A 26,747-nucleotide genomic window follows, 5' to 3' on the forward strand; every position below is an offset into this window, starting at 1 on the left:
AAATGAAACAAACATAAAGGGAGCCCACATTTCCAAGGCACAGCTTCTTTGACAATGCATCATTCATTAATAAAAATTGTAGTAAAATACATGAGTATTTAAATTAACCACACATATTAAAATGATGGGTGATCTAAGAGACCAACTGATGAAGTTACCCTCTGCTGGGAAGGTACAGAGCAGCACTAAATCCTGTTTTACTACAGTCAGGATCAAGCTTATGCATCCATGATGATAGTCTAACCCTTGCTAAAAAGCCTTGTTAAAGCCAGTCACCAGATAAAAACCGGACTCTCAGACTTCCTAGAAATTCTGTAACATTATCTTTCCTTCATTTGCCATTGGGAGAAAATATTAAAAATAAAGACCTTGGTTCAATTGAATTACTGATTAGATGTTCATCTAGCAGTTTCCATTTTAAAAAAATTCCATCAGTAAGCAGCAAGATGATACAGCCTACTTAAAATTAATTTATTTTGCCAGAGAAAAATTACACAAGCAACTGCATTATTAGGATGTACTATTTTTAATTAAAGTTCCTCAGGAGAAGATAAGCATCAACTAAGAAAAGCCATCCATGTCTGGAAGCTGTATTGAGAATAAAAAAAATTGACATGCCATTACAAAAATGGACTTTAGACATTTGAATTAGGATTTCTAATAGCTCAGATGAAGGAAGAATATAAAACTGGAATTTCAATCTAGGGCCGATTCAGATGTAATCACTTCTCTTAGGGATCTGGGGCTGTTAAGCTTCTCAGCTTCAATGAGTATGCTTTTAGCAAGGTTATGCGTATCAGACTGAGAGACACCTGCAAGTTCGCTCTGGGAAGCAAGCTGCAGATGATCATCGATGGTATTGGAAAGAAGCAGCTTCTTCAGGAAATCTCTTGAAGCTAATGGGACCCCAGGTAAATCTCCAAATTTGGTGTGCACTTAAATCCTAAATCCAGTGTTGCCTTCATTCCTTAAACTTGTGGTATTTTTTGCACTTGTATGACAGGTCTGGTTGCTCACTTCATACAAATACATGCCCAGTCTCCTTTGAGGCTCCCTAAATCCTTGCCCTTCGGTAATAATCATTAGCAGTGAGTTTCACAGACCGGCGACTTGTTTACACTGTCTACTCAACAAGTTATTCTGTAACAGCTTCTGCCTCCGGCAACCCTCTATGCCAGTGTAAAAGTCATTTTGTCTTGGACTGTGGAAGCAAAGTAAACAGCAGCAGAAATACTTTTTCTGCAGTAAACATTGGGGAGAAAATGATGGGGGTTTAAAGATTGCTGTTAAATGCTGTGATTTGGAGTGCTGTCAATGAAAGGAGACCCAAACAGGGCTGAAACTCTTTAGCCACGCACATACATTACAATTCTAATCTGAAAAATCAAAATGAAATACAAAGCTGCTTTCAAAGATATCCCCAGACAAACTACTGTAGTTGCACTTAAAGGATAAGAATTCATTGCATAGTAGTTGGGCCTCAAAGCCCAATGGCTATCCCTACTCGAGAGATCAGGAACAAAACAAAACAAAACAAAACAAAACAAAACAAAACAAAATTAGTATATGTTTTAAATAATCCTGTGCCTCACCTTTCCCCATCAGCAAGCCTGGGATGAATCACACAGAAAACTCCATGATGTAATTTATTAACTTTTGTGAATTACAGTGAGGGTCTCCAACTGAAAACATTCTGATAGCCCCAAATACATTACTAAGTGTCAGTAAATGCCCTGAAATACCTTCTTTTCATTTTTATGAGCGTGAAAGAGCTACTCATACTTCAAGTAGCTATATTGGCTAAAAATCTGTTTAAGATTACTAGAAATTCTTGCATACGCAATAGCCCTGCACATTCCTGACTTTTTTCCTCAGCGACTGTTTTCTTTGTAGTAGCTGTAATAGTAATCAATAATAGTTTAAAATTCTTTTCAACCAGCTCTTTCTTCTTTATTAATTTATCTTTTCCCGCTACTCTTTAAATCCCCCTGGAACTCAGTGGGGGTAGTCCTCAAGTTTGAGAGCATCAGCAGAGGACCTACCTTGCGCCTGAAACACGTCTCAAGCTGCCATTAGGTAGGACTCCCTGGATGTGGCTGAGCAGCAGTTTGCATGTGGCTATTCCCTACCACACCCAAATATGAAAACAAGGCATCAATCTCTGTTTATGGCATTGCAAGGAATGCTGTAAACATCATGAGATCATCACAGGAAATTCACATCATAAAAAAGCAGGGAATGAATAATACAAACAGCAGAATGCTTCCAGGCGAATAAACTTCATATCAGAAAAGGGGGAAGATGTCTTCCAGCTTCTGCTGCACCAAAGAAGAAATGCCAATTGCAAATTAAAACCAGAGTGCTTATATTTCATTAAGGTCTACCCTCTGATAGCTGTCTGTGCCAGCCAAAAGTGAATTTACAGCATAATTGAAATTACATTCCTTTTCTGCTATTCACTTGCTTCTGCTGAGTATCATTATGCTGACGCAATTTATCATGTTTTATATCTGAAAGAGCTGCTCTGTTTCCACAATCCCACCCTTTGTACCATCACTCTCTCAAAACCTGGGCATTATAATCTTCTTCCCCTTCCTGGTTCCCCCTTTCATGAACACTCTGCGGACAATTGTGAGACAAAATACAGAAGACACACACAATCCCAGATAACCATTACATCTTCTGAGATTTATGACATACTTTCACTGTCACAGGTGAATTTTCACTTCGAGCTTTTGGCTCCGGTGTCTATCATCTAGCAAGTGCTCCAAACCCACCAAAGAGCAGAAGCAGGCAGCAGAAGAGAGGCAGCAACCTGCAGCTGATATATCTGTAAGTGGGGAGGCACCGTGCAACTGCCCCAGGCGCCGACCGCACGGCAGATCGGGCAACTGTTCTGTGAGAGGAATGTTTGTACATGTAGTTTCCCCTGATGCTCAGCAAATAAAGGAAAGGAGATGTATTCTTTTCCATTCCTCCTGGCAGACAAATGAATTAGCATCTGCTACTGAAGGCAAAAGCTGGTGGCTCAGCCGGTACCCTCAGATGTGTTATTGTAAGAAGAGGCTACCTCCGCTGACCATAGCAGAGAACGGTCAATCCGTGCCAAGGAATACAGTCTGTTCAGCAGAACGGTTTTTTTTACTGTTGTTCCTGAACAAACTTCACCCCATGCAGAGATTTCAGGAGTGGTAATCAAAAAGTACACTAAACATTTACTTTCAAGGTCTGCTTGATAAAACAGCAAGCTGCTTTACATACCATTTTCAAGAACAGAAATAGCCTTTTAAAGTAGCATGCTCAGCCTCACTTAATCCAGATTTTGTTTTGTTACCTGTTGCCACAATACTGATTTGACAGTCTGGAGTTGACAAAATGGTACTGCAGATGGGGAAAAGGGACTATGTGGTTGCTGGATCCCACATCGTGTGGGTAGGAATAGGCACTCCACCAGAAGATGCTAATCGGGGTTTTTTAAAGGCAATTATTGAGAGTATCCACTATTACAAGATACTTGAAACCTTGATATTTTATTTGTCTGTAACCAAATTACCTTACCAAACCCCACACACTTGTTTGCTATTGAATACCAAACCAAAATAATGGGTGCTTTAATGCATATGCATTAGTCTGAAGGATTCATTAGGTCTGTAAGAATAATCAATCGTTTGAGACAGAAAAAAATCTTTTTGTTCAGCAGTCTGCCTCCGGCGATTGTCACTGTTACCTGGGAAGGCTTGACTTGCCCTCACTGTGCAGCCAGCTTCTCTTTAACAGATGCAGACAGACAGCAATCAGACCTTTGACATCTCCAGGGATGCAATTCCCCTACCTCCAATCCCTTGTAAATATGTAAGTATTCTCATCAGTTTCTCCCACGTTTCAAAACTCCCATGAATTGAATGCTAAAGTCCTAAAAAGCTTAACATGGACTGATTTTTCCCTACTTGGGCAGTAATGTGATATTTCACTTTGCTCTTCTTCATCGCATCACTCCCCAAGGCTACCTTTGTAACGTACACTGAGTCACAAAAAAAACTAGGTCTGCGATTAAAGAAAAGAACACAACTTAAAAAGCCAACGAGCTACTACACCATGAGCTTAAAAAAAAAAACAGAACTGCAGGTAGCTATGATCATTCTGACATCTGCTCACTTCTGGGCAAATTCTCCATCTCCTATCAAAGAGGAAAAGATAAGTTGTCACTGCTACGCGTGCTATAGAGGCAGAGTCTGACTGCCTGGCTATAATAGCTAGGAGTGCTGTCAGAAAAAAACCCCAAATGCACAGTCACTAGTGATTTCATTATGGTAAATCTTTCATTCGAAAATAATAGTCAGTACTTTAATGGAGAAAATAGAAACTCAATAAATCCTTAATGATGCCTAGTCTCTTTTATGCTAGTAGTTTTACATGGTAAAAACAATTCTTCTTGCAAATGTAAACCTGCCAATCTGGTTTAAGGTTTTTAACCTTTGTAAAGAATTTCAGAGGGAGAGTAGAAATATTACTGTTAATAGCTTTGTTTGAAATGTCTTGATTATGGATAATCAGCCTCAAGCAGTTGCAACACAAGAAGCCCCTGAAAAGGATGTTAAAGCTAAATCAGAAGTATTCCACTTTCTATTCCACATCCCCCATCACAAGTCTCCAAGCGGTTACTGCCACGTTCTCTTCACCCAGCAGTTCACACTTCTGAGACAGGAGTAAAATGACCCTTTGATGGTGGGCGATTTATCTGAACTATTTCCTCTCCCGATTGCCCAAGCGGAAATCTCATATTCCCCCCTTTTCCACTCTGAGCTGCCAAGTGAAACACAACTTCAGGACCTTGGAGCAAGAGCTAGTGACCAAGTGAAGAATCGTATCAGTTGCCGACCAGGAAAGGAATGAAAAGAAGGCTTCAATTTTGAAGACCAGATTGTAATATGATAAGAATGACAACCTTTGCATTCTAATTACTGCTCCTGTCCTCTTCAATTATGTTGGCTGATGACCTGGAATAAAGGTGTCGGGATCCAATCAACACCCACATTTAAAACCAGTTAACAGGCTGTCAGGTTCAGTTGTGAAAATGCCTTTATTAGTAACCAGTCTTAGTGAATCCTGGAAAACACTGTCAGTCTTTATAGGCTGAGAATTACATGCTGGATGGTTTAGGAAGCTGAAGATAATGTATGGAAAGGCCTTCTTTTTCCCTCTCTCTTGCTTTCTGTTCACTATGAAAAATCATGTAGTAATGGTACAGAGATCTTTTTGTTAATACCAGCTTCTTTGAAGAAGTATTGTGTTTCTTGTGGAGCATTACGTTGTGGATGCTTGTGGAGTATCACTTATGGTTACTTGTGGGATATCACATCCACAGCCTTTCTATTACTCTGGCATCCATGAAGACACAAAGCATGGGTGAAATGCCCATGCTTGCAAGAGTCATCCCCACGAGGCTCCTCTTCCTTCCCTTTGACTAAGAAAATTACTGCCAAACTTTCTCCCTATCATCTTGTGGCAAAGAAACAACAACGCTGAAGTTCTCCACAGTGCTTATTCATACCAACTCAGAAGGACAGCAGTTCATGCATTGTACCTGTTTCTTCCAACAACCCGATAGCACAAAACCACTTTGAAAGGAAGGCAGCTCAAGGAGCCGATGCCTTATCCTTCTGTGCAGAACTGCAGGAACTCCTTTTATTTTCTACATTTCCCCCCCAAAGAATACACAAGTTGTTACATATGGTTATTCTTACAACAGTTGTGGCCAAGAGAAGCAAGGGATATGTCTGAATTTGTGCTGTCTGAATTACTGTCTCCTCTACAACTGTGTGGACCGATGGACTATTGACTCAAACAAAACTGAACAGATGCAAAACTTTATCCAAGAGTGAAATCAACACTGTAGGATCAAAACCACCCTGACTTTAATATTCATTGACATATTGTTTTTCATTATCACAGTCAGGACCAGAACGGAAGTGACAAATTATCCCAATAAGGGAATGTTCTTGCAGTATTTCCAGGGAAATTGAGAGCAGGTGGAACCAGAAATAGCACAGAAAAAGCTTCCTGTTTAAAGATTTTTGTGCTTGCCTGAAACCCTGACCTAGGGGAGCAAAAACTTGTGGCAGCAGCTGTAAAGTAACTTTTCAAACAGCATAGCTCAACTCCCAGCAGTAGAGACTGCTGTCCCGAGGTATGCCTGAAGTCCTGCCCTGACCTCAAGGGCTGGCTTGCATATATTGGAGAATTGTGGGTTTGACTTCGCATCTACATTTGCACTAGGCAGAGGAAAAGCCTATGGTGAAGAAGAGAAGTAAGGAAAAAGCTGCGAGAATTCCACCAAGGAGGGACCAGTAGAAGGGGAGAGAGGAAAGCTGATACATTCCAACTCTTCTTTTGTTAGGAAACCAACTTTAATTTCTTTTTCCTTTCCCTTTTGAAGGTAATCCAGAAACTATAGTCACATACCCTGACAGCTGACCACAACAGTGGAGAACTTAAGAGCTATCCTTCTGTAATTTGGTGCATAATGGTCCTCTATAATTGCCCACAGTTTGTGATACTGGTGGTAAAGTGCACTACATTTTCTGGTTTGGGAATAATCAACAAATTAATAAAGTCATCATAAAAGGGACATGAGCATGGCACTGGAAAACCAGAAGGAATCCCTCAGAAAGGAGGACCCTGGGAACTACCAACCTGTCAGCCTCACCTCTGTGCCTGGGAAGATCATGGAACAGATCCTCCTAGAAGCTATGCTGAGGCACATGGAAGACAGGGAGGTGATTCGAGACATGGCTTCACCAGCGGCAAGTCCTGCCTGATGAACCTAATGGCCTTCTGTGATGGAGTGACTGCATCAGTGGACAAAGGAAGAGCTATGGTGTCATCTGTCTAGACTTCTGTAAGGCCTTTGACATGGTCCTCCACAACATCCTTCTCTCTAAGTTGGAGAGATAAGGATTTGATGGGTGGATTGTTTGGTGGATGAAGAATTGGTTGGATTGTTGCATCCAGAGGGTAGTAGTCAATGGCTCAATGTCGAGATGGAGACTGGTGATGAGCAGTGTCCCTCAGGGGTCCGTACTGGGACCAGTGCTGTTTAATATCTTCATCAATGACATAGACAGCGAGATCGAGTGCACCCTCAGCAAGCTTGCAGGTGATACCAAGCTGAGTGGTGCGGTTCACATGCCTGAGGGACGGGATGCCATCCAGAGGGACCTGCACAAGCTCGAGAAGTGCACCCATGTGAATCTCATGAGGTTCAACAAGGCCAAGCGCAAGGTCCTGCACCTGGGTCAGGGCAACCCCCAGTATCAATACAGGCTGGGGGATGAAGGGATTGAAAGCAGCACTGTGGGAAAGGACTTGGGGGTACTGGTGGATGAAAAGCTGGACATGTGCACTTTCAGCCCAGAAAGTCAACTGTATCCTGGGCTGTATGAATAGAAGCATGGCCAGCAGGTTGAGGGGGGTGATTCTGCCCCTCTACTCCACTCTGGTGAGACCCCACCTGGAGTGCTGCATCCAGCTCTGGGGTTCTCAGGAAAGACATGCATTTGTTGAACTGGGTCCAGAGGAGGACCACAAAAATGATCCGAGGGATGGAACACCTATCCTGTGAGGAAAGGCTGAGCTGGGGTTGCTCAGCCTAGAGAAGAGAAGGCTCCAGGGAGACCTTATTGTGGCCTTTTGGTACTTAAAGGGGGCTTATAAGAAAGATGGGGACAGACTTTTTATAGGGCCTGTTGCAATAGGACAGGGGGTAATGGTTTTAAACAAAGAGAAGGTACATTTTGATTGGACATAAGGAGGAAATTTTTTACAGTGAGGGTGGTGAAACACTGGCACAGGTTGCCCAGAGAGGTGGTAGATGCCCCATCCCTGGACACATTCAAGGTCAGGTTGGACGGGGCTCTGAGCAACCTGATCTAGTTGAAGATGTCCCCGCTCACTGCAAGGGGGTTAAACTAGATGACCTTTAAAGGTCCCTCCCAACCCAAACTATTCTATGATTCTACAAAGGACCAGACTCTTGAAAAATGAAAGGGGAGATGAACAAACAATCCTCAATTATATAATATATTTTTCTACCAAAAATATGATGAAAAACATTAAAAAGAAAAGCAACTTAAAGGCTTTCAGATTTAAATCTGCCTTAGAACTGTTATCATGTAATTTAATTACTTTATTCCCTCCTTCATCGGTTCAAAATCTGCCATTTTGGCACCACTGAACTCAGGGATGGGAATTTATCCTGAGCTCTCCACACAGCGATGGTGAGGAGAGCTGCCTTCACCAATCTCTGCACAAGACCCAGTTTCTCTTGGCACAGCTGACTGCAGCAAGAGCATGTTGAAGAGATTGGACTGTAACTATTTTGGAGCGATCCCTGAGAAAGAGGCCCTAAATAGACCAATACATACATCTGGCAATCTCAGATGGATCATTGTGCTCCTTCTGCCCACATAGACATTATGTTGATGTCCCTAAATATCAACACAGTTTACCCTCCGCAGCTCCAGCTACTATCACTGGAGCAAGACCTACAATTTTCATATTCGGGTAAGAATATCTTGCAATGCTTGTATTCATTTGGGCTCAAGCTTTCATCTTGCAACAAAATATACAGTAAAAAGAAAAGGAAACACAGAAATCAGAGGTAATGTACCCATTAAGGACAGATAGCATAATTTTCCTAGATTGAATGAACCACTGTTACAGGTACTAAAAGAAACTTCAGACTTTCTCACATCAAGGCACAAACCCAAACCCAAATCAAGTGAAGGCTTTGCCATGTGTCCTCCCACAGAACAGAAACTGTCTCCTTCCCAGGCATTTCTCAGCAGGTTGAGTGTAGGAATGGGGTGAAAAACACATGACAGCCCTGCAGCAAGCTCTCTGGTGACATAATTGCCAGAAAAACCCATGGGGATCTGCAGGGTGGGGGGGATCACTCCTATAGGGAGGAGAAAGGGGCAGAAGTACTGCACATGCTACCACTTCGGCATGAATTGGGTTTGTGAAAAGAGTGAGATGGGTGAAAGTATCCTTATCTGTGGCACAACAGAAACAGGTTATTTACAGAAAGCAGCAAAAAGTGTGGATTAGAGGTCACTTGAAGACTCACAGTGGCTCAATTCCACCTCTTTGCCTCTTAAACTGTTTTCCTAACCTACTTGCACCGACCAACTCCATTTTTCCGTTCCAGGGGAATGAAGAACTTCTTGACGGATCCAGGTGACACGTGACACACCACCAAGCTGGGTTGCTTGACAGCCAGCAAGGCTTTGGGCAGTGCATCTAGGCTTACCAGCACAGTGCCAGGTGTAGAGAAGGGGGAAAGCCCAGTGTCATAGCTTGTGGCAATGTAAAACTCAGCAAGATGGTCAGATCTTTCCCCCTCATTCATCCTCTGACAGCTTGAGTAGTGTGATGTTAATAATTCATGTTATCTGTGCAATAAGTTACATTCTCCATTTAAAAATAGAGCTAGAGAAGCAAATGTAAATAATTAATTTGAGAAGAGAAATAATCAATTAACCCTTTCAAAGAAGGACAAAAATCAATAGCTCTGACTTTTTTTCACCTGCCTAAGCATTCCCGGACAGTGCCGCCCCTGTGGCTGCCAATACTCTGATGCAACACTTATTCCTAGATGCAGCATCGCCACAACAAAACCCACAGGCAATCTGGAAAATTTGGTCAGAAACTACACATCTCACGAAGCTCCTTTTCTCACCCTGACAGACTGTCTCTTCCTCTTTTCCGTCCCGCTACCCAGAGTTCCAGATGCTGGGATGAAATTACTGGTGATGTGAGATGAAAACAGTTGGTGCCTGCTTACAATGAGCCAGCCAAAGCACCGCAGGAAAGCTGTGCCTTGCAGGAGTGGCAGCACCAAGTTTGCTGGTGATGCCAGCTTGCACCGAGCACCAAAGGAAGGGTGCTTTTCTACACGTTTATATGCCCTTTATTCTTCAGCTGGAGCTCCCTGATACGCTCAAAGGCAGATTCATGTAGGATATGTGCTTGGTCCTCTGAGCCCTGGGAGGAAAGCAGGGAAGGCAGGGTGTGAGGCATCTCTGAAACCATGATGCCCTGGGTACCCATCTCCACCCCAACCACGGTATGACAGAAGAGTCACAAAACAGTAGCTGATCTGAATTTCACTGCAGAGCAGAAAGATGAGGGATATTCCTAATTAACTTCAGTGTACACTTGACTGTGGATATTCAAGCTTTAACTCCCAGCTTCTGCTCAAGAACAGCAGCATGCTGCAAAAATTTCCTTGCTGTGGAGCAAAGTCTTGCCCATACCTTGGCAAGGAAAGCAACGGGTACTATTTTCAACGAGGACTTATGCCCCAATTGAAATGTGGTTTAGAATACGGAAAGCATGCCCTAATTTCCCTCCCCCCACCCCCCAAACAACACTTGAAGGTTTTGCTATCAATTTTTTACAAGGCCTGGCTGAAGAAAACCTTTAATTATGCTGTGGAAAGATTAAGGGATGAAATGAAAAATAAACCCGTATTTTTCCCATGGAAGTTTTATATGGATTTCACAGAGGCTACAGTTTGTTTGCACTGTCACTGCTGAAGCCCATGTGAGAGACAGCAGGATTATTTTTGGTAACTGAGTGAAGGATGGGGAAGACCAATACACAATTTGAGCTTTGTGGAGGTTATCTCCATGCCAGTCTCTGTTATTGAAAGAGTAGCAGTCTCTTAGTTACTGAAAGACTTCTGCTACATAGTAAGAAAAACACACAACAAACGGAGCATAGAGGAATTTCAGTTATTATACAAAGAAGGTTTCCTTATAACTAACAAGCACCTGGACAGTTATGCAGCTATGGTAGGTCATTGTTCCTGTAAATGCCATCACTTAAACATAATTTCTCCATATGCAAAAGCCAGTTGAGGTCCGCCAAAGTATTTGGGAGCGAGGCCATTGAGGGAGTGAGTTAGAGGAAGCCCACATCTGGGATGAGAGGCTCTGCTCAGGCAGAGTGACAGAAGAGCAGGGGGTTGTGCATGATATAAAACTCTGGATCTGTTCAGCAGAGTCACTGTTACTTTCTCTCAAACCCCCTCACTTCAAACATCCTAATAGGATTTGGAAGCAGTGCCAGATGATTGCTGGCAAGCGTGGACGAACAGCAAATACCTAGAAAATAAAGACTAGCTAGAACTTGGTGGCAATTTCTTTGATAAATCATAAATTCAGATGCAGACACTGTTGGGGGAGCATTTATAAACATAAGAGACTGGCACAAAACATTTCGAAAATTTCGGGGGCTTTTTTTTTTTGTTTAAATCTATTTCTAAAACCTCTAAAAAGAAATACTGACCGTGCATTAGAAGATGTATAATATAATTCCTTGGAAAAAAAAAAGAATTTTGTTACTGAGTTTGCTTCTTAATGGCTGTACATTTTGAGTTGAGCTAGATCCAGTCCCATGCCTTCCCTCCACCCTGTTTGTTGGTACCAACACTGAGCAGACCATTTCGCTATCCTGAAATGCGTAATGAGTATAAATCATTCACTGTGGTTTAGGTAACAATGCATTATTTACACAGTGAAAAAAAGATACTGGAGACAAAATGGTGCTGAGGTAAAACTTCCATGCAGTTAATGGTTTTAGTTGTGATTATTGCACAAGACTTCATTACTTACAACTGTCACAGGCAGTAACTTCTAAGCTGGGTTACTGAGTAAACATGGTGATCTTGCTTAGCCTTTTTAATGTCATTTGAATTTATAGCTTACAAATCTTCTCTTTGCCCTGTTTTTTCAGAAGATTCCCATCATTTAAAGTCACTGATAACTAAGAAAAGTAATATATTACAAAAATCAAAGATTTTTCAAAGTATAGCCCCTGTGAGTAAATTTCATTTGAGAAATGACTGAAGAACATTACATGCTACCTGAATAAACATGTATAAAGTCCTAGTTGATGAAAACATGGGCAATATTTTCTACAAATGAGTGTGTTTTCACCAAGAATAGTTTCTTTACCATTTGAATATTATTTTACTCCATGTATTTATATGAGAGACAAGAGGGAAAAGTGATTTCAGATTGGAATAATCATGCTTTACACACATGCTGCATGTATTATGCCCTACTTAAAAGGTTCAAGACAATGAAAATCAGACTGTCATGCTGAGCTCTAAGAAGTAGCCTCCAGATTTCATTTTGCTATATTATGTTTATAGAGCTAAATTCTTCTATGAGCAAAATGCTCTCTACCTTCAGTGATGCTAAGCAGAGTAGTGCACATGCACTTTGGAGCAAAATTTGTCTGTAAATAACATACCTGTAATGTATATATGTACTGTAAATATATACTCATCTTGTATGTTGTATATACTCATCTTGTATATTTCCGTCACTTTTATAAGCATCTGAATGCAGCTTTTCACTCTTAAAAGGAACAGTTTTTTTAACAGAAAAATTACTTTGACCGTTAAAAGCAGCAGTTCTTGTGTGCCTCAAAATTCAGGTGCTGCAGGGGAAGGGGAGAGGGTAAGCTCAGGCATGACAGCATCCCCATTAGCAAGTAAACCTTGGATGAAAGAGCCCTGAGAGAAGCCACTGCCCCAAAAAGCCCATAGGTAACCTGGGAAAGCCCATTTAGTTTTCATCTCAGCCTGTGTCCTAGAGAGGTGTGTTGGAGGCATTGCTAATGTCCAGTGGACTTGCACTTCTTTCCTCTCATGTGGAAATGAATGAAAACAGCATTCCTTGCCTTCCCATTTTGCCTCTGCCTGCCTTTGCAAAAATACCAGTGAATGCAAGCTGCAGCCAGGATCCTCCATCAACTGGAAGTGATTTTCTGAGTGAACGTGCTTGGAGAACAGCACTTGTGACCCTAACAGTCCCAACAGCTTGGAGGGGTCTAAGCAGAAATTATTTCACCTGAAGTTAGCAGCTGGCCACGAAAACCTCGGTGTCATGGGGGAGGTCGCTGCTACACCAGAGGTCCTTGCAAGAGAGAAAGCAGCACCTCCGGTTGCTCCCCCTCTGGTCCTTCTGCTTTCAGCAGCGATAAAGAGAGACTGTCACCTGCTCGGTACAGCCGTCCCACAAGAAATAGATGCCCCTTTCTTCCCAATTACACAATTCTCATTCATTTCTTGCTTAACCATTTCATAGTATTCACATCAAATCTTTCGGCAGCTGCTACCCCCGTCCCTAATCCTCCCCTCTCTTTGTCCGGTCCAGCAGGGCTACCCTTCCCCAGCAGTGTCAGCGCTGCCGCAGCCGTGCTCCTTTCTCTTCCCTGGCTCACAGCACCAAACCCAGACAAAGAACACGAGAAAATGCACGTTTAGCAGCTGCAGACAAGCGACTGACTCATTCTCCCCATGGGGAACAGGAGCAGGTCCTGTGCCATCTCAGCGCATTTCTACAAGAAGTAGCAAAAATGGTTTACTCTTTCCCAGGTATGGAGTTTTTAGAGAGAGGATTACTCTGAGAGGTATTACTTGCAGGGGGATTAATGATCGCTGTACATAAAGGCACCTAATGCTTGCCAAGCATGATTTCATAGTTGTTCAAACTTACATTAAAGATAGATCATCTAGTTGTGAAACATCTTTGCTGAGAAAATATAAGAAAGGCGTTCCCTAAAGATGCCCTGGTGGCTCCAAGGAAATGATGTTTGGGATGGGTTAGAAGTTGAGTGGAAGATGTTCAGATCTCAGAGAAAATCGACTTGCTGTTGTCAAGCCTTTGAGAAAAGACCTGGTTTGTAGAGGGTCAGGAGCAAATTGGTAAGGGGTTTGTACTGGTGCAAAGAATGGAAACTTTGGAAAGAGTTTTCTGAATGCTTGCTGGTTGACCAAGTTAAATTCTTAATATACATCAGTATTTCTCATGAGTTGAACTGGGATATTAGGAAGGGGGAAATGACAGTTGCAGGGATGTTGCTGAGGTAATCTGTTAGCGATGAAGTAATTTTTTAATCTCCTGGCAGCCTATTGACTCAAACGGCAATGTTAATAACCTAGGCAACAAGAGAAAAAAGCAAGGAAGCCTTGGCAGTGCTATGTGTACTTATTGAATCTGTGAGGGTATGCTGCCTTTGCTTCTAAAGTTATAAGGAAGAAGCAGCTTTTGTAAGTCACAGAAAATCCTAGAAAATTCCTTGAAGGGACAGTTCTTAGAGACATCCCAGTTTTGCAAGGATATGCTACAAAGAAGTGTTCACAGCAGTAGGAAAATTCTGAAGCTCTTACAGAGAATGCCACAAAAAAGGCATCAGAGGGAGGGCCAAAACCAGTTGAAAAGTTCACAGAAAAAAAAAAAAAAAAAAGGGGAAGAGTTGAAAAAGGGAAACTGAAAAAAGTAGGTGAATGTAATCGTGGAAAAAACCTCAATGAACCACAGCGCTGCAGCGGTTAGAGAAGACTGGAGAAGAAAACCTTGGTACACTCAGTAAAGTAAAAAAATATTTAGAGAAAAAACATCATTACCCAATGAAAGAAGTAGCTTCAAAAGACTCAGTGGAAGTATTTCAGGCAGGAGTAGCAGAGTGATGAGCCTACACAGCGATAAACAAAATCTGAAAAAAAATTAGGAAGCATTATGTGAAAGGAAAGCACTGTCTTATCTTTTGGCTAAGAGGACTGAAAAAAAAAAGAAGTAGAGTAGCATGATGGAAGCAAAGTGAATGCCAGGGTGCTGATGAAAACCTTCAGAGAAGAACGGTGCCTAAGCGGAAGACATCAGAAGTCAATAAAATCCACAAGTATTGGTAAAAAATCCTTACCGATCCAGATCTTAGCTCAAAATACTTCTAATACAAAATGCTGCAAAAGGCTGGAGGGATGGAGTATGCTTATGGAAATCGACGAAAACAGGGGAAGAGGTGGCATTATCCTAAAAACCTCTGATCAGTGACTCACTGATGATCTGAGAGCTCCTTATTGAAACTATCAGTGAAAAAGAGAATATTTTGATGATGGGGAGTACCTGGCAGATACCAGAACAAAACAAGAGACTAGATGTGGTTTTGACAGGTTATGCAAAAGCTTCTGAAAGCATGTCATGAAATAGGAATCCAGATGCATCTGGGACTGGTGAGGGAAGTCCATTAACTACGGACACAGCGGTAAGAGAGCATTGTGAAGGACATGGCAGGTGAATTCTTGTCACCCTTCCTCTTTGTTGTAACTTTGCTTCTATTATTTGCAAAGCTGAGACACGCTAAGAAATGTTATTTAGTGACAAAAGAGGAAAGCCTATCTCATATCTACTTAATAAAACAACTTGAAATTACATGGACAGGAGGAGGCAAAAATCAATTTCACAGTTAAAACTGCAAGGTTTTTTTGAAGGAAATAAGAATTTTATGTAGGCAGAGCAAGGCTGTGTGTATTTCACACCAAAAAAAAAATCCTGTTGAAAGTATCACAGGAGATCAAAACAGGAACTGGGGCAAAAGAATCCATAACAGCACTAAACATCGTAAATGTTAGGAATTCTTCAAAAGATTATGATAAAAAATGAAGGTGGCTTTAAAGAAAGAGTGCTTTGAGACACGTGTACAATTCCTAAAGACATTTCAGCATGAAAAATACATTAAAGTTAATCAACATATATGCCATCCACTGCAGTGAGAAACGGGACCCGAGGGAATTGTGTGGCAGGGCAAAGCTGAGGTTAGCACTAAATTAAGCAATAAACATGAATGCAGATATGAGAAAACCTTTCTGTTGATCAGAGGGTGATAGAGGAAAAGGTATGAGAATAGTGAAGGATATTACAGAAAATGAGCATATGGTGACAGCGAGCTATATCAGAGAGCAAATACTGTCTAACTGGGTCTTGGGCAATGCTCCAGGACTGCATAGGAAAGATGCTCCTTCTAAGTGTCAGCCTTTAGATAGACAAGATGCATAGTCAGGGATGATTGGGAAGAAGCTACATGGCCTTTGGGTGACTTTTCTCCTGGTATATAAAGCACTAGTTTTCCTACTGCATGTCTATAATACATTCTTTTAGAGATTTGTACACATTAAATGTTCCTATGGAGGCATTGCTTCTGGTAGTTACTTGAACAGATCTTGAGGCAAGAATGTTTTTCTTTTAATTTTTCAGCAACGTCAATAACATTGAAACACATATTTAGCTGGCACACATATCACTCTGTTTCTCCAACATTTGGCTCATCTGTCCTTGTGTGACCTGCCAAGGACCCAAACCTCCATATTCTCACCTACTGTGACCTTGTGAAATTCTGACTCCCAGAGAAACCACCACTCATGACATGAAAAACCAGACTATCTCTACTACTACTACATATTATGCTACATCTTATGCCCTGCTGTGCCTCCAGATCAGTATGAAAATATCTCATTATCTACCTGCCATTAATGGGCCAAAGTCTGCTTCCAAAGTCATGGTACATTCACTTCACCTTGCAATGCAGCAGAGAGACAGTTGACTTAATTGGGCTTCCCTGCCCTGCTAGGCTGCAGCAATCTAAGAAGCAGAGTAAATTCAGCCTGGTTAGAGCTAGCTTGAGGCTCCAGCACTGCTGGACTAGTTCTTTCCCACTGCTCACCCACAATTTAGTTTCTCAAACTGTTTAATCCCAAGAACCATCAAGCAGTATCTAGTGGACCTGTGTGTTCATCAACAACAAGCAATACATTCGGTACTGTGGATGACACAGTATTTTTGTATGGAATATAGACTGCAGACCCTGTAATATGGTATCATGTCCATTAAGCACAGCATTCACATATAACATTGAGAAAGAAGAATAGCTAAAACGTCATGCAGACTTCATTTTTTGTGTCAGGCTCCTAAGTAATCTAAGCAACACTGATAATTACACTGGTTGATGATCTGTCCTGTTAGGTACAAAATGCTCCAAAACACTGGAATCCCCATAACCCAAACACACAGAGAAATTAAATGGGGGTTGTCCTTATAAAACTGAGTCAGGCTTTGTGCCAGTTGACTCGCAAGCATTGTTTGAAAGATTAAAATAACACATAATTGCACCAGCTCTCTAAATCTGACCAGGGATCAGAGGATAAATGTCTTACCTCATTATGTTTAAATGCTCTATCTCAATCTGGTTTAAAACAGAGCACAGGCTGTGAGCTGCCAGTCTGCTGTACTGTTAAGAGAGCAGAAATACTGCTACAGACTGGGATGTGGGCTCCAGCAAAGAGCCCTGCTTAGTATTTGGCTTCCCGGCTCCTCAGCTCACCTGCTTCCAAGGATCATCACTTCACCCAGTATGACTGTGTGTCAGCTCCAATTGAAATGATCCCTTTTCTCAACAGACAGCATTTCTGTGCCTCAAGTGCAATGTTATTTATACATTACAGATCACATTCCTGCTGCCTAGCTCATGCTGGTGGCTCCCACTGTCACCACTGAAGAGCACCAGCCAAAGCGGCGGCTTGTGTACCTGAAGTATTCTCTCAGAGACGAGTCATACACACCTCATTTGACTCTCAAATAGGTGCAAGTCCCAGTCTGTGTAAAGGAGAGTCAGAGCTAGCTGGAGTCAAATCAAAGATAGTTTTGCTCCAGTAGGAAGAGAGACTTTGAGAAGCCAGTTTAAAATGGAACAGAAACCCTGTGAGAAGCCCTGGACAAAAGCCCCAGCATCACTCTTCTACCTCTCTATTGTTTCTAAATTACCAAAACATTTGGGACATACAGCAAAGGCGAGGAGACCTTTGGGGCAATTGTACAAGCATACATCAGTAGGCATTTCATGTAACAGTTAGTCTAAGATGCTTGCATGTCCAATTTCCCATCTAACCCAGCAACACCACTCTGCATGGCTTGCCTGACTGTTACTTACCTCTTTTAACTTGTCCAGCTCATTTTGCAGTGTCTGCTTGGATACTTCCACTTCAATAATTTGCTGCCGAAGGATTTCATTCTCATCTTCTGCTTTGACACGTTTCTCCTCCACGCTCTCCAGCTCATGGTGCAGTCTGACAGAAACATCTTTGGCTACCTGGTCAGAAGAGCACAAACACGTGATGGGGATCCACGAGGAGCAACAGCTACCGCATGTCTCCTACAGTAGGAAGCATATTACAACCCTAGACAGTTGAGCGATTTTTAATTTAATTGTGAGACTGTTGATGAAAGACTCCAAGCCTTCCAAGTACCAAAATGAATATTCATTTTTAATAAAGAAATCCAAGATGAAAATATATTTGATTACCCATCTCCAGCTCCCTCTCCACATTATGCTAAGGCAATGCCATGAACAGCAGGAGGAAACAAGCAGATACCAAACCTGCATATCAAAGTCCCAGCATATCACGTCAATAAAACAAAAGACGAGGAATTGTGCTGCAAAGTTGACAGGTCATCGATCAAAGCCACATCCATGCAGCAGTCTCATCCACGCAAAATTGCTGCTCTAGTAGCAATCACAACTAGGCAAGGGTGATACGAAAGCACAGAAATATATGCTAGCTTAGGTTTTCTGCGTCCAGCCTAACAAGAATAAATATTTACTCCAAAAGCATTTGGAAAGGTGATTCGTCATGCAAAATGATGAATTACTGAATTACAAGAAGTCAGCAAAACCAAAGCGAACAAACTAAAAAACCTCAATATCTCCTTCACCCAAATCTATGTACCTGATTTTTACTGAGTAATGTATCATTTCAATTATTATAAGGTTATAATTTATTTTCTATTATAAAAGAGAAAATTAGGTCTGACATTTTGAAAAGTTTGATGACTTGATATGCCACTCTGGGAACCATGTCGCTGCTGGGAACCAATCATTCCAGTTTCAGAAAGTTTTATGTTTTGCATTTTTTAAGTACAAAATTCTTAATAATTCCAGTGGTAAGCAGTCCCTCTCTACAGAAGATGTTTTCAAAACAGCTACAAGATAGCAATATTAAGGCAGAGGAAAAAAGCTAGATAAGGATAATGAAAAAAACTGTTTCGGTATGAACGCAATTTTTACAGGAATTTGTGTTTTTGTGGGAGTAGCATTTTGTTTCTCTATCTGCCTCACTAAAATATTATAACAGTCTGTTCCCTAATGAGTAACTCATTAGGCAGTAAGAAATGAAACTTTGACTAGGTTTTTTTCAGTTATTTGGCATAAGCAAGAAGAGAAATGGAAGGAAACGGCATGAATTGGGAAAAGCGTATCAGGTTTTGTTTACACAGTTTTGCAAAGCTAAGGTTTTCAGTAAAACCAGTAAAATAAAGCTCTTTAAATCTTTCAAAGGCACAAATGTAACTTGACTGCGTTTCTTTCATTTTGAATCTAAGCACATGTTTTTTCACTCACTAACACATCTTTTTATGATGATAAGCTGCATATTTGTTCTCCACCGCAAAAGAAGGAAATTGGTCCTGACATTTGGAGAACTACTGCCTGTTTCATGTGTCAGCCTCCCTTCCATCGCAGGGAGCCAAATCCTGGTCTGCTCCCTTTCGCTGTGAATAAGAATCTCTCACCCACCTTTAAATCTTGCTCCAGGCTCCTAATGAGCTCTCCATCCACATGGCCTGTTTGTGCAACTTTCAAGCTTTTCTGTTCTGCTTTCCTGAGACGATATTGCAGAATGCGGCAATTCTTGTTTGCCCGGTCCAGCTCTCGCCGGAGTTCCTGCAGCTGGTAAACATCTTCCTCTAAATAGCTGTCACGCATTTCTTCCATTTCAGCCCGAAGTTCATCCAGCTCATCCTGTGAGAAGTCAGAACAGTGCTCCATCATACCTCTAAATCTCACCCGTGGGACCAAAATAGGAAACATGCTCACTAGGATACCATATTAATGAAATGATACAGATTGCAACATGCAACTCCAGAAGTCATAGGAACAGAAGTTTTACCCCAACATTGACTAATTATGCTGAACTAAATTAATGAATACGTGTTATATTTCTTACAATTGCTTTAATAATTAAAAACAGACCAGATGCTTATCTGTCTCCTGAAACTGGTAACACCTTCATTTTACCATCTCCAATTAAAACAAAAAGTGCATAATACTTTGCTACTACCTGTACTGATTCCTTGCTTTATTTAGACTACAGCAAACCTACTTAACTAAGTACCTCAGCATCTCTGTGCAATGAGCCATTTTAACAATCAGCACTTCCTAAAAATGAAATTGTCCCTTGAAAACTTTAATGAATCTTTACGCCAAATACCAAACTGCCCCATATGAAAATGTTGTCCCATCTGAGCCTAGCACCGTGCACATGCTCAGTAACGGATGGGTTTGGTGCAGGAGAAAGTGGGTTTCTGTTGAGTGCACACACATTTCAATAACAGGACCACAGGGACAAAATAAAACCTGTGCCCGTGGGAATAACCTGGTCGTTCTTTTCTGGGCATCATGAACTGTCCCAATTCCACATTTATACCATGAGCAGCACATGCTCTCTAAAGTCAGATTTAAAGATTTACAGCTGAACAGGATAAACTCTATCATTCCCATTTGTTTAATCTGTGCATGACTGAAGCTCCAGAGCTAAAACTCTTATAAACGTCTTCCAAGCACATGGGTACAAGCCACTAAACCACTGCATGAGAGGAAAGCTATGACTCTACTAACTTTGAACAAAGTTGGGGAAAAAAAAAAAATCAAGAGCTAGAAGGACAATATTTGAAATGAATTATTAATTAATCCACTGGAGCTTTAGTAACAAATGAGGGACAGATCTTGCCTCTGAGCACAGTCCTGACCAAAGGAAGATGTGTTGAACTTCTTTAGGCTCGCTAGTTATGTTAGAATTATAGTGTTACTCCTACCAAAATCCCATCCACGTATAAAAACTCCAGTATTTATCCAGCTACGTTTCAACTTCAGTTATTTGAGCCAGCATAAGTCAAATTTTGGGTAAGCACAAGGCTTGTTATTTCCAAAATGACCACTTTGGGCTCAGCAGCGAGGCTTCGCTCCACCAGTACAGCCCTCCCAGGGCTCTACATAGTTCTCCCTAGATGCTCAGAAAGGACAGACAGGTTTTCTCACAAGCTCACTATATTGCTATACATTCTCAATTTATTCTGATTTCTGCTGTAGGGGCATCCTGTCCCACAATCTCCCTGGGAGAGCTGCAGGAGTAGGATATTTGTGTGGATGGAGAAGCTCAAGGGTTACGCCCCAGTGAGCTGGATCATGCTCCCACCATACACTGTCTGAAAAGGAATAGTGTAAGCACAGTAGCAGAAGTTACCCTTGCAGCAATGACATCCTCAGACGTTGCAAATACATTAATTAACCACAAATAGCAGACTGTGAGGAAGCAAACGAGCTCTGCAGACCAAACCCAGCAGGATTCTTTCAAGACAATTTATGGTCCGGGCCCTATCTACTCCTCTTCAGGGTATAGCCAAATATTCTGGCCAGTTTACAGCCAACACACTGGTGGAGTTTTCATAAATGATTGATATTTTTAAAAAGAAAAACATAGAAACATAAGCTTGAGCAAACTGGAGAGGAGACCTGTTTTTCTTTTTAATGTACACACTTTTTCACTATACTTCACATTTATAGACACTTTAAAGAGGTAAAGTAAAAGTCGACCCAGTAAAGATGGAGATGCAGAAGAAAATGTCAAGGTTTTAGAAACCGGTCAGAAAGTAGCTGTGGCTTTTGAATGTAAGAAAAGGAGTATACTTTTGTGTTACCAGTTTCTTAACTAGGTATTTTGGCTAAGTTAGTCATACCAAAAGTACAGTCTTTACCTGTCAGAGCTAATACAGCCCTCTGGGATGAACAGGACCAGAGCTATTGCTTAGGGCTGTCTGCAGACTCAGGAGTTTAATCTACCTCAAGTAGATTTAAGTTCAATTAACTTTTTAATATCATCTTCAGAATGCTAATGTTACATTAATAATTTGGTTGTAAATTGAGAATTTTGAAACACAAATCCACAATAAAGGAAAACATCTGTCATCACCAGATTAATGGGATCTGTTTTATAATCTGATGCTTACATTTGAGAACTAAGCAATGGCTTTTGTGTATCAAGTGGCTAGCAAAGAGCAAGTATAATTCTATTGCTCATCTCTTAAACTTTCTTCTTATCTGTATCAGGTTTTGGAATTATTAAATCTGCTTGGTTTCTAAAGACAAACGATCCACATTATTTGACTTTCAAGCATTTATTACAACCAAATTTGGAAAGTGAAACTGTTGTGGTTTAACCTCAGCCGGCAACCAAGCACCCCACAGCCACTCGCTCACTCCCTTCACAGAGGGATGGGGGAGAGAATTGAAAAAGTAAAAGTGTGAAAACTCGTGGGTTGAAATAAAGGCTGTTCAATAGGGAAAACAAAAGCTGCGTGCGGAAGCAAAGCAAAACAAGGAATTCATTCACTGCTTCCCATGGGCAGGCAGGTGTTCAGCCGCCTCCAGCAAAGCAGGGCTCCATCAAGCAGAACAGTTACTTGGGAAGACAAACACCATAACTCTGAACACCCCCCCTTCCTCCTTCTTCCCCCAGCTTTATATGCTGAGCAAGACGTCATATGGTGTGGGATATCCTTCTGGTCAGTTGGGGTCAGCTGTCCCAGCTGTGCCCCCTCCCAGCTCCTTGCGCACCCCCAGCCCTCTCACTGGTGGGGTGGGGTGAGAGGCAGAAAAGGCCTTGACCCTGTGCAAGCCCTGCTCAGCAGTAACGAAACCATCCCTGTGTTATCAACACTGTTTCCAATGGAAATCCGAAACATAGCCCCATACTAGCTACTATGAAGAAAATTAACTCTATCCCAGGCCAAAACAAGCACAGAAACTCACATCATTTTAAACAACCCAGTCCCTGAAACAGTCATCCCATTGAAACTGAATATTCCCAAATCCTCTCAGTGGGCATGGGAGCTCTCCCAGCCTTAAGAGTCACCCTGTCTCCATTGGAGACTTGAATCCAATGTCTTTCCTCCCACCAAATAAGTTCCCGAAAGAGCTGCAAGTGTTGACCTGAGCTATATTTCAGGAGATAGGCCTGTCTTTTACCTCCAGGAAAGAAGTCTTCTCAACCTCCCTTAACAGTACAACTCTGACTTTGCAAGTTTGATTTTTTTTTTTTTTTGGTCATGCTTGCCTCTGCCTTTGGTTATAAATACACAGCTTGCTTTTCTCTAGTGTAATTTTGCAGATAAACAAAAATTTAGGATACAGTTAAGAAAGCTGTCCTTTAAAACCTCGCACAGTTCACCTCTCAGATTTATTTTTTTACTGAATTGAGATTCTTTTCCACAGTTAACTTTTTTCCAACTCCCAAAACTTTCGTATAGAAATCAGACTGTGTCCTAACCCCTTGTATTTGGGAATATAGCATCCTTTGGACAAGCTTTAAAACACGGCAACATACATGCAAACACAATGAAGGCACAAACAGTTTTGACCGTATAAGGAGCAGAAACCTCGCCGTATGGGCTGCATGCAGCGCCAGCCCGCTTCCTGCTGTATTACTGCAGTGCCTGAGGCTTGGACCTATGTAGTCTGTCCAGCCCAGGGAGGAAAAATCCAAATGGGACAGATTAAATCTTTTTGAATAGCAAGATGAAGTCCTATTTTTATATATTAAAAATATATATACAGGAGCATGTCACCTCTGAAATGTCAAAATACAGGAAAATGGTATGTGGTTCAGATTTTGTATGACAGCGCACATTTGTAGATGCTGGGATAATCTTTTAGTAGTTACAGTAAAGACATAATCTTGCTCTAGATACAGGCCACCAAACCAGTGGCAAGGGTTTAGATGCTTCCAGTTCATAACAGCTTATTCTCCTTGGCAGGTACCTGTGATCCTGCTGTAGACGCTGAAACCTTGTGTTAGCATCTCCTCAGTCAGAGCTGTTATGATTACACCTACGAAATCAGGACAGCTTGAACTCCTCTTCTATAGTGATGCGCACACACAAAACAGAGGAAGCTAAGTTAAAGACCCAGGGAAGTGGAAATTACAACTGAAACTGCGATGGTCCTACTTACAAAACGGGCAAACCTACCACTTTGAAGGAAAACATACCAATCATTAGTGAAATCAAAGGTAAATGCAGCAAAGCCAGAACCTTAAAAATCCCAAACATGGTAGTTCGCAAAAAAGATGCTTTGGCTGTAGAGGCAGTTGGAAATATTAGATAAACCCAATCCCTGACTTCATTAAAATGTATTGTTCGTTACTATTATTATTGTGAGTGAGAATTAAAGCTCTCTCAGGAGGTATTGAGCTTCATACTGTGGACTTTAATATTGTAAAACTGAAGAAAGAGATCAAAACAGGCACTTAAAAGTAATTAAAGCAAACAGTAAGAAAGCGGCCATCCCTCTTTGTGCATCTAAAAAATGGAGAGCCTGCTCCCTTCCTTAAACAGGGAGGACCTGCTCCAGCATCCCAAAGTGGCAATTGAAATTGGGAGGTGAAGTGCTGGCGTAAGAAGCTTCACTTTGCTGTACGTTCCTGTAGGGGATGAGGGCCTCCTCTTGATCCCTTTTAATTTAATGGTAATTATGTTATTACTTTCAGCAAGAACAGCACCAGGCAGAGAATCCTGGAAGAAAGAACACTGTTTAGAAAAAAGGTAAACTGCTTTTCTTTCCAGATGTCACCTTGGCCTTCAGAAAGAACAACTGGAAGTGTGGGAAAGAAAATAACTTTCTAACTGGCAGCTCTTTCCAAATTCGCAGTAAAAATCCAAGTTGCTCCTGAGTCTAACCACTTATGGTTTCAGGTACTCGGCCCAAATTACTTCCTAAAGGCCAGCTATTTGGGGGTCTAATAGGGATCACTCATCTGACATTCACGGGGTGGCTGTATGAACACAGGGCCACACTTAAATAGCTGCTCCATTTGCAGGATTCTGTAGACTTCACTGCAAAAGCAATAGAATGAGGATTCACTGTTTCCCTGTCAGTCTACCAAGCCAAGGTGAACTGGCTGAAAGGGGAAAGCCTGTGTGCAGTTTACATCGCTGTGTAGCCCAAATACATACTGATGGTGTCATTTCACATCTGTACTGTGCAAATTGAAGACTTGCCTCTCAGAAGAGAAGCCATTATCTCATTAATACCTTTAGTGATGTCATGCTTGTTTATTATTGATTTAATTTATAATGAAGTATAATTAAAGGTAAATTATAGGAATATGACCTGTTTAGGATTCGTTAAAAAAAAAAAAAAAAAAAAAAGGAGAGAGACAGAGAAAAAGATTCAGGCCATGCAGCTATTACACTAAGTAACCCATACTCATATGAGTCATTCTCACTGAAAAGACCAGGAATACTTGCACAACTGATGGGCTTTGACTACCTGGCCAGTCTGGTTGAGATCCATAATGAGGTTTGAAAGTAAATTTTCCAGTCATCCGCACTGACCATGCACTCATTCAGCCCACAGAGCATGCAAGAACCAGATTCCTTCTGAAATAAAATAAACAGAGACCTACACTCCAAGGTCAAACCAAACGTGCTTCATTACTTGAGTCCTTTGGACAACTGTAAAACACACGCACAATGGGGATGTTTCATTCAAGGGGCCAGACTAAATACAGTCCAAAGTAAGACCCCTAAACTGCATTAAAAGATAGCAGTAGGGGCATCAGGACCAGGTGCACCTAGGTCAGCCTGCTGGGCTAACCTCACTGAGCTGAATTACTGGTTAATACAGAAAAGGCTCTTAACTCAGAGCGTGGATAGAGACTAAAAACTGGAACCCAACCATGAGTCAAAAAAAAACCCCAACCCAAATTTTGGAAATTACTATTTGGGAGAAATTATATGCAGAAAATGGCATGAAAGATGTATGGATACTGAAGTCATTGCTATGCATTTACAGTTACATATATTAGTAAACTGAACGTCTTTAGGCTCCATTGAATTAGAATGCATCAGCGTCCAGAAGTTATATACTAACTTGGATATATCTGCAAACTAGGAAGACAAAAACATATGAAACCAATAAACTGTACAGTATTTAAGAAAATGCAAATGAAGGATGAAATTCAATGTCTATGTAAGAAGTATTTATTAACTTAGCCAAGTCATATTTATAGATTGTGACAGTACTATTTTCTAAATAGGAGGTTATTTAACATACATTCAATCAAACAAGGGGAGAGTGAAGAAGGGAAGAGGGCCAGAAGTTAAAGTGGGTAGCTGCTATTGTGCTGGAGGACCCAGAACTTCTAGAAAGTCCTTGGTAAATCTAAGATTAATGAACTGTGATTTTACGTAATCTCTGCTTTTGTATTTTAAATAACTCAAACTGTCTGTACGTATGAGATGATGCTGCTTCTAAGGAATAAACACATCCCCCGTATCTCTTTACAGCAGAACTGCAGCAGGCATAAATAAGCTCTAAAAGGCTTTGGCTGGGAAGAAAGCAGCAACCATTATTTTTGCCTCTTGCAAAAACGTTAATGAACTTAAAGGCCCTGGGCTTCTGATATTATTGTTTAGCTCTCAAACCAAACTACTTCACCAGTCATGCACTGATCTGACGTTGTTTGAAGCTTGTGCACAAAATAAGATGAGAACTGAAAAATCGTAGGACCATGAGTACCAGCTGGCTTCAGGACTGGTTTAAGTTCGCAGGATCTGAGAGCGAGAGCAGCGCCTGGCAGCTTTTCTGCTTCATTCAAGCATTAGCCCCAGTATTGTTTCAACACATTTCCTCAACTGGGGCGCTTGAAGTCTTTTGAGCAGTCATTTGTCTAGTGCAACATTGATATCATCTATTGAGGGGCCACCAAGGGAAACTATTGCCCGGTG

General features: G+C 41.4%; 1 protein-coding gene across 4 annotated transcripts in view; it reads right to left on the reverse strand.

Annotated features, from left to right (window-relative positions):
- MTCL1 (microtubule crosslinking factor 1) overlaps positions 1–26,747 on the reverse strand; it is a 111,070-nt gene that overhangs the window by 78,261 nt on the left and 6,062 nt on the right. For all 4 annotated transcript variants that reach the window (XM_075084700.1, XM_075084699.1, XM_075084702.1 and 1 more), the window contains exons 2-3: positions 19,480–19,704; positions 17,839–17,997 (exon numbers count right to left, since the gene is read on the reverse strand). In XM_075084700.1, coding sequence (XP_074940801.1) covers positions 17,839–17,997; positions 19,480–19,704 — 384 coding nt within the window. The remainder of the gene's footprint in view (positions 1–17,838; positions 17,998–19,479; positions 19,705–26,747) is intronic.

This window comes from Phalacrocorax aristotelis, chromosome 2 (genome assembly GCF_949628215.1).
Source record: "Phalacrocorax aristotelis chromosome 2, bGulAri2.1, whole genome shotgun sequence".
NCBI lineage: Eukaryota > Metazoa > Chordata > Aves > Suliformes > Phalacrocoracidae > Phalacrocorax > Phalacrocorax aristotelis.